Source organism: Cottoperca gobio, chromosome 17 (genome assembly GCF_900634415.1).
Source record: "Cottoperca gobio chromosome 17, fCotGob3.1, whole genome shotgun sequence".
NCBI classification, from domain to species: domain Eukaryota; kingdom Metazoa; phylum Chordata; class Actinopteri; order Perciformes; family Bovichtidae; genus Cottoperca; species Cottoperca gobio.
This window is the reverse complement of record NC_041371.1, coordinates 18,703,519-18,712,625: the sequence shown is the minus strand read 5'-3', so window position 1 is coordinate 18,712,625 and position 9,107 is coordinate 18,703,519. Positions and strand designations below refer to the sequence as shown.

General features: G+C 40.2%; 1 protein-coding gene across 2 annotated transcripts in view; it reads right to left on the bottom strand.

Moving 5' to 3' along the window:
• Positions 1-2,051: 2,051 nt before the first annotated feature.
• Positions 2,052-9,107, bottom strand: part of LOC115022666 (CTD small phosphatase-like protein) — a 15,246-nt gene continuing 8,190 nt past the window's right edge. For both annotated transcript variants that reach the window (XM_029453734.1, XM_029453735.1), the window contains 5 exons: positions 8,605-8,706; positions 5,850-5,906; positions 5,311-5,403; positions 4,659-4,844; positions 2,052-4,517 (listed from right to left, as the gene is read on the bottom strand). In XM_029453734.1, coding sequence (XP_029309594.1) covers positions 4,392-4,517; positions 4,659-4,844; positions 5,311-5,403; positions 5,850-5,906; positions 8,605-8,706 — 564 coding nt within the window. In that variant the 3' untranslated portion in view covers positions 2,052-4,391. The remainder of the gene's footprint in view (positions 4,518-4,658; positions 4,845-5,310; positions 5,404-5,849; positions 5,907-8,604; positions 8,707-9,107) is intronic.

Sequence of the window (9,107 nt, the reverse complement as noted above, 5' to 3'; positions counted from 1 at the left end):
TAAAGTGTGTGTGTGTGTGTGTGTGTGTGTGTGTGTGTGTGTGTGAGAGAGATTGTGGAGAATATTTGAAAAAGTTATATTAGGTCAGTGCTTCCCAAAGTGGGGGGCGGGCCCCCTAGGGGGGGCGCAGAGCTATTGCAGGGGGGGCGCGGTAAGGCTTGAGCCCTGCTAGCATAACATGGACAAGTTTGTGACAGGACTCCCAGGGGGGGCTCAAAAATATTCTAATCTACAAAAGGGGGGCCCTGCAGAAAGGGTTTGGGATCCACTGTAATATGTGATTGCAATAATGTAAACACACAAAGACAAACCTCAGAAACTTGCCAATTTCAAAACTAAAGTAAACAAAATAACATGTAAAACTGGCATTTTGTGATTTATTTTTCAACAGTAACACAATATTGCGTGACACAACTTGCGAAATGATTCAGACTCTCAGAAATCTCTTGCATGAATCAATTTTTCCCCCACTTTTTGTTCTTACTGTTCATTGTTTGGTTTTTACTACCAGCAACTTAACCTTTGGCCCATGCTCACCGCTCTTGGCGTCATTTCCGGCCGCAGGCAGCTGCCATAGCTGCTGAATGTGTAAACGGATAACTGCATGCTAACACGTTTGCCAGATCAAAGTGAACCTAATTATTTTGGATTTACAGATAGCTGCTGCTGCCCTTAATGGGCCATTTCAAAATAAAATAAAAACATTCAAGCGTTTGTTAATTTGTTGTAACTGCCATCTTTGTAATGGACCAAATAAGCTTGTTCTACGATAAGATGACGACACTACTGCCAGCTCATTAAGTCAACATTGAGTTGTTTGCCATTAGTCTGCTGACAGAATCGAGCATAATTCTTCCACAAAAATGTGCTTTGTGCCATGGCTGGAAGGGAACATGGTAACATTCTCTCACATGACTCTTGGAGCCATCAGACCAGATCAGGTTCAGACAGCGGAGATACAAAGATTCAACGATTAATCGCCAACTATTTTGCTGAAATGGTTTGAGTCAAAATTCCTTGTTTCCAGCTTCTTAAATGAGAATATTTGTGGTTTCTTTACTCCTCTCCGATAGTAAACCCGAATATCTTTGAGTGAGGACAAGTACAAGACATTTGAGGACGTCATCTTGGGCTTTGGGAAACACTGGATGACATTTCTCTATTTTCTGACATTTTATAAATCAAACAACGGAATGATCAAATCGAGGAAATAATTGACAATGAAACAAATCATAAGTCACAGACAGTAAAGAACATAAATCACACCAATTTCAAGTGATCTTTGGCATGTACCATCTCATACATTTGATAAAATAAAAAGACAACAAAATTGTTTCAATGAAGCCTTTTTATTATGGAAAGAAAGAAAAACTGATGCTCAGGATGACAACACGCTGCCAACACTCATCGTAAACCAACAAGTACGGCGAGTTTGTTTGTTTTTGATAAGAAAAAGTGAATAACCTCACCAAAAAAGAAAGAAAAACCCCACAGTGACTTGAACTCAAGTGTTGTAGAACTTTGGTGTAAATCAATACAAAATGATGAATGTGTGATTATGAGTGAGGTGATACAGAGAAAAACTGGAAGGACGCACAAACAAGATGCCCGCGTAGTTCGCACACATACGCACAACACACAACACACACACACACACACACACACACACACACACACACACACACGTGTCCCCTGATAGGAAAGACCTGACTGAGAATTCTTACCAAAGGCAAGACAGGGACATTATAGATCTGAAAGGAAGTGGAGAAAAAAAAGAAGCTGGATACAATGTGTAATATGCAAATGTTCAAACCAAATACTGACAAAAAGGTAGGTAGAAAAATATCACAATGATACAAACAACATTTTCAGAGAAAGGTCATCATTGAGAGGTTGAGAAGTCGACCAAACACTTCTTATAAAAAGGACATTGCACTGAAACCATCATCATGAGCTGAACACACAACACAAATGCTTACGCAAAAAAAAAGTTCAATATGCCTGTAGGAGCAGCAGCCTTTCAACTTGAAAAAAAGTTGGAAATTATGAAGTAGTGTAGGTCTCTTTAATGCAACATCATGACATATAAACCAAGCAATAAAGCAGATAAGGTTTATTAGAGCATACAATCCCTTGATGGCACCACAGCTTTTTCTTCATGCTTCATTGCTTCATTTTATTGTTTCATAATGTTCAGTCACCTGGCCATATATGGTCTATACATATATAGTCGAGTGGATTTTACACTCCATAAGAAAGTACTAATGAGACGATGCTAAAAACGTGTAGATGTAACCTTGGAATTGATGAAGAAACATTGGTTTTGTGCCTCCACAGGCAGTAAGGCATCAGTGCCATGACGAGGTTCCTCACAGTACGTTCGCAGTGCTCCTGTAGTTTTCATTAAGCGCTGGCCCCCTAACATTTCTCTGGGTGAGCCAGGACCGAGCACCCATCTGTAGGTTTGGAAGGTGCCCTTTTCTTTCTTTTCTCCACAACAAACTATGGCAATGTAGTTCACTATACAAGTTTGTTTGGTTGTTTGGCAACATTCAAGTTGTTTCAGTATTAAAATTTTGAAAAACATAATCTAATATTTAAATGTTATTCTAAAATCACTGAAGGATTCGATTATATGAGTTTGTCCAGTTTTCAAATCAAATAATGTGACAAAATAATGTTTGATGGTTCTACCATGAACACTGAAAGTCGTTGTGGTAACCAGGCCAGCCTTTAGTGTCAGCCAAACCTCTACCGGGCCAGCCTCAACAAGTGCTCTCAACATCGGAACGGACGGGAACGGACGGAAACAGCCCCCCCCCCCCCAAAAAAAGAAGGTTATTGCCATGCTAATGTTGCAGCATTCGGGTTGCGTGGCTCCTTTCAAACATAGGCACTGAGGTGAAGAGCAGTTAAAAAGAGTCTGGGAAGGTAAACACCGCATCATCGCCATTTGTAAATCAGGAGAATGGTGTGATTTTAACACTGCCCCTACTCCATCCACTATCCTAGATCATCCCTAAAGACACTAACCTCATGAAAAAATGAAAACATGGCACTCGACCCATTTACTGTAAGATCCCAGACCATTTGTAACAACAAAAAGGGATACCTTTGCAACTGTGTAGAATTATGGAGAAAGATCGCCCCCGAAAGGGTGAAGCTGCACCACTTAAGTGTGGCCAAAAAATAAAAATAAAATGCCGGCTAACAGCTGGCCATATGATTAGCACAATACAAACAAGGACCTCAAAACATTAAAAACATACAAAAGTATTTGACAACTATTAGTCAAAAGAATAAAAGCTATACTTACTACTAATGGTTTAACAGTTATAGCTGAACCGCTGTTAAAGATATGAAGCCTGTTTAAAAATTATTTTCTTATTTGGCAAATAATAAAATGAGATAAGGTGGTGGGGGATATGTGAGAGAGACAGAAAATAATAAATGGCACAACTTATCTGAGCTTTCAGATCAAACTATCAAACGCAGAGAACTACTGTACTTGCAGGTGCGGCACAAGGTTCACAATTGCAAACGTACTCCTTTGCCTAAAAACAAATAAACTATTTCTACATATAATGAAAGCAGAAAGAAACAAAGTCACATCTATATAATGGCACAACCATACCGGGAGAAGAAATAAAACAGAATACTATGGAGACATTTAACCAGCGTTTGATTAAAAAAAAAAAAAAAAAAAAAAAAAAAGTAAAACATTTATATCAAGATACTTCTGTGTCCACTTGAAAGCATCATTTGCGTGAATGGACTGAAGTACTCTGCCATGTACAAAATATCTCCCCATATAAACAACATTCACACAAGGCACTTCTCAGTAAGAAAAGAGAATCACAGTCCTTTCTACTACCAGAAACTGCCTGCATAGCAACAATACGAGGACAAAATCTTTTCAGACTTTTGTGTGGTTCCACAAAAGAAATTTCAGACAAAGAAATGTTGGGTTTTTTTTTTTGGTTTTAAAATAAGCACTTCACCGAATAGTAAAACTTTTGTTGGTTTGAAAATAAAGATCAGAGTTCATTCCTCTTAGTATTTTGTCCCCAATATTATCAACTCAGGACGCTCTGTACACTTTCCGGTGTGGTTTTAGTCAAACGCAGTGCTCCTGGGATAGTTAGTGTTTGTTTGTTTGTTTGTTTCTGATGGCACTCAGAAGGCAGCCAGTCACCAGGAGATGAGAGCGGAGATGGGCTTCACATGAAGGTTTCCACAGTGAGACTCCAGGGCGTCCCCTTGGGGCAGAGACAAGAGGGGCGCGTGTGGGAGGATCTGCCTGCCTGAGTCTGAGAGACGTGGTTGTCGAGAGGGGCAGAGGTGGACAGAGGGAAGGATGGAGAGCACAGGCGGCGCTGTGGTGTTTCCTGCTACCTGCCTCTCAGATTCTGCAGGACTCCGTAAACGTCTTCTTCTTTGCTGAGTCCCTCAAAGAAAGGCAGCAGGTCCAGGAGCTCTGTGTCATTCATATCGTCAAACCAGGATTGGACAGGGACCTTGGGAGACGGGAAAACCACCAGCGGTTAGCTTTTACCACCAAGACTATATCGACAAGATTACCACCATACTCCTTGGCAGGGCTAGATTATATAACAGAAGTAGCTTGTGACAAATATATTCGTGGTTTATGAACTCACAGCATTCTCTGGGTGGAAAATGTAAGAGGCGGGTGAATTGTCAACAATGATGACGTTGCCAAGCTCTCGTCCCAGTCGGCTGAGGTCTTTGACGTAGTTCCCTCTGTGAAAAACGCAGGATTCTCTAAAAAGTCGCTCTCGAAACACGCCCCACTGATCCAGCAGGTCTGCCACGGGGTCTGCATACTGTCGGAGCCAAACACACACAGTACATGTTACGCTGATCTTACGAATTGCATGTTATGAAAACACATTTGTGACGCATATCTTTGTGGTCATATGCCTCAACTACAGCGCTAACAGAACTCACAAAAGCACAACATGCTACACTGATATTCCAAAAGAAAGCAGGAAATGCTATTCTGCACTACTGACACCTAGCTTTTGACTAGAGAAACATGTGATTCTACAGAAACATCCGCCGACTTAATGCAGTTATTTCTCTCTCAGTCATTAAACTTACCCATGCATTATTGGTTAAGATTCATAAGACATAGATGGAGGGCAAAGCAGAGGAAGTGTGAAAATACAGACAGCAAAAGCCGGTGAAAAAATACCAGAACAAGGAAATAAAAAAGTATGTTGTTGTCCATGGCACTGGCATGTAACCAACACACATGAGCACGGAAAACATTCCTGGGTCTAAACACACCTTGGCAAGACTGGCTGTGAACAGCACACATTCAAATAGCTCCCCCATCTTTTGAAGAAACTCGTCCACGTGGGGTCGTTTCAGCACATACACCTGCAAGACACGGCACATATTTTAGGCAAGAGAAAAACAACATACATGGTGTAACACGAGTGTCAGACAAACGCGCGGCTTTCACAGTGTTATTTATAGCAGTGTTAGGAGTATAAGGTTACATGTTTTGATGATTGCAACAGAAAAGAAACCTGCTACTAATTTCTTGCGTTATCAAAAATCTTCAGCTTGGTGAGCGCCTCTCTAAGAGACGCCATCGCCACTCACGGTTTAGATGCCCTCCTCTCCTCGCCCAGCGGCTGCCACCCAGTGCAAGTAATAATGAATAGGCCAACTAGGATACACACAGCCTATCCTGGATTACTTGAACTGGATCACAGCCAGTCTCTTCGGGATCTTCACAAAATGGAACTCTTGCCCCTGATAAAAGACTTAATTGAAAAATGTATTTTTATTGTGTGTGTGTGTGTGTGTGTGCGCAATACCTGATGAACGGTACCATCGATCTCTACTGGAACAATAAAATCTGCGTTGCTGATGGGCTGTGAGAAGAAACACAACAGCGTATCATTCAAACTGTTAGTGTAGTACCACAACTGGTCAGCAGAGGTCCTACAAGGAACACTTTAAAACTTTGCAATTCACAGATTGCCAAATATCTGGTAGCACAAAGAGAATAATTTGTCTCTTTTATGTCAATCCTCATCCACCTTCCTTCTGCATACTCTCATGTAATCTTACTCAACACTCAACCGGGTGGTCCCCCTCAGACAGGAACTGGACAGAGACGACAGGTCTACACACATCGTATTATAGTTTATTATCTACTACTACTACTACTACTACTACTGTTGCCAGTACTACTACTGTTGCTAGTACTACTATTGTTGCTAGTACTACTACTACTACTACTGTTGCTACTACTACTACTACTACTACTACTACTACTACTACTGTTGCTACTACTACTACTACTACTGTTGCTACTGCTACTACTACTACTACTGTTGCTACTGCTACTACTACTACTACTACTACTACTGTTGCTACTACTACTACTGTTGCTACTACTACTACTGTTGCTACTACTACTACTGTTGCTACTACTACTACTGTTGCTACTACTACTACTGTTGCTACTACTACTACTACTACTGTTGCTACTACTACTACTACTACTACTACTACTGTTGCTACTACTACTACTACTACTGTTGCTACTACTACTACTGTTGCTACTACTACTACTACTACTACTACTACTGTTGCTACTACTACTACTACTACTACTGTTGCTACTACTACTGTTGCTACTACTGCTACTACTACTACTGTTGCTACTACTACTACTACTACTACTGTTGCTAGTACTACTACTACTACTGTTGCTACTACTACTACTACTGTTGCTACTGTTGCTACTACTGTTGCTACTACTACTACTACTACTACTGTTGCTACTACTACTACTACTACTACTACTACTACTGTTGCTACCACTACTACTGTTGCTACCACTACTACTACTGTTGCTACCACTACTACTACTACTATTATTACTACTGTTGCTAGTACTACTACTACTACTGTTGGTAGTACTACTACTACTGTTGCTAGTACTACTACTACTGTTGCTACTACTACTACTACTGTTGCTACTACTACTACTACTACTGTTGCTACTACTACTACTACTGTTGCTACTACTACTGTTGCTACTACTGTTGCTACTACTACTACTGTTGCTACTACTACTACTATTGCTACTACTACTACTACTGCTAGTACTATTACTACTGTTGCTAGTACTACTACTACTGTTGGTAGTACTACTACTACTACTGTTGGTAGTACTACTACTACTACTGTTGCTAGTACTACTACTACTACTGTTGCTAGTACTACTACTACTACTACTACTACTGTTGGTAGTACTACTACTACTACTGTTGGTAGTACTATTACTACTACTGTTGGTAGTACTATTACTACTACTGTTGGTAGTACTATTACTACTACTGTTGGTAGTAGTACTAGTACTACTACTACTACTACTGCTGCTGCTGCTGCTGCTGCTGCTACTAATGCTGCTGCTGCTGCTGCTGCTACTACTACTGCTACTGCTGCTGCTACTACTACTGCTACTGGACAACTTCTTTCTTGTGACAATGCTTGTTCAAGCTTCAGAAGAAATTGTATTAACTGCAGCTGGTTGACAGCATCAGCCAAGCTTCAGACATTTCTATTACCACCTTGCTTTTATTCTAAATGCACAATCAGGACTGTAATAGTGCCCTTGTTCTTACTAAAGCACATCCTCCACCACCTGCTCCTCTCCTGGCTTTGTTTACAAGGTGTTTTAGTGGATTTAACACAGCTTTGTATTCCAGCTGACTTTTAATATAAACACAAAGATAACTTTGGTAGAAATATCATGTTTTAATGTATACAGTGTTTCTCTAAGCGTCTGTGAGCCTAGTAGCGAGTACCATAGATAGAATTTATTTTCTTTTTTTAAAGGCTAAACACCAATATGGCTTGAAGCAGAATATTTATTAGATGAAAACATATTAAATTTTTTGGAAATGATTACATCAACATATTTTTTAATACATTGTGTGGGGGGGGGGAGAGAAGGTAGAAGATGGACTATTGCAAACAATGCTTCTGTGAGGCATAAAGTGTTTCCCCTCTGGCTGTACAGCGCTGGCAGGCCGCTGGGGAGCGCAGTGCCTTTCTGAAAATGTTCAGAGATTTTCAACTAGAAACACTTTATGGACAAGTTATTAACAAGTTCAAATTAATAATTTGAATGTCAATGCTATGAATGAAGCTTTAAACTATTTGGTAGACGGCATCCCAATTAAAAAAAAGGTAATTTAATGTGGCTGTAATTTATAGAATACTGTTGAAGTAGGAGGTCTATTGTTTTTGGAGTCATGTGGTCCTTGAGGTTTTTTTAATTTAATTGGGTAAATGGTCCTTGGTCTGAAAACGTTTCAGAAACACTACTTTACAATGATGCTCAAGTAAAATGCTCTTATGTTTTCAGGGTAGTGAAAGTGAGGATTATTTTCATATTGACAAATTAGATTTTTTTAAGCAAAGACGTAGACGGTCAAGCCAACTGCTGACTGTATCTTTGTTACACAGAAGGCCTGAGCCAGCTCACACTGACAATTGCAGAACTGCGCAAAACATCGATAGTACACCTCTATTCTAGCTTTAGCCTCTTCTTACCTTGAATGAGCTGTGGACGAGCGTTTCATCCAAGTCGATCACCACACACTTTTTGCCATAGTCAGATATTATAATCTCTGGTAAGAGGTATTTGGCTGGTGGCTGTGGGGGAAGGCAGATAATGAGTATGAGATAAATAAAGAGTGTCTGAGATAGAAAGACAGAGAGAGTGATAGAAGACATATACTTAGCATAAATAATGTGTCAGGCTGAGCCGAAAAAGCCAACACAGTGTTAGGAAGAGCATCACCGTGGGCGACAATGCAGGTGAGATAAACGTCTGAAATGACGCCTTTAATGGACACATTGCTTCAGAATGACACCCAATGGGATGTTTCAACACCGCATATCCCCCCTGCTACAGCCACCTACTCAGAGAAATGAATGGCGTCTTAAATCCTCTTAGAGTTTTCTGTGGAGATTAAATAATATAAAAAAGGCCATGCAAAGGTTAGATGCTTTCAGTTTCATTGAAATCACTCAAACCTAAACCTTTTGTTTAA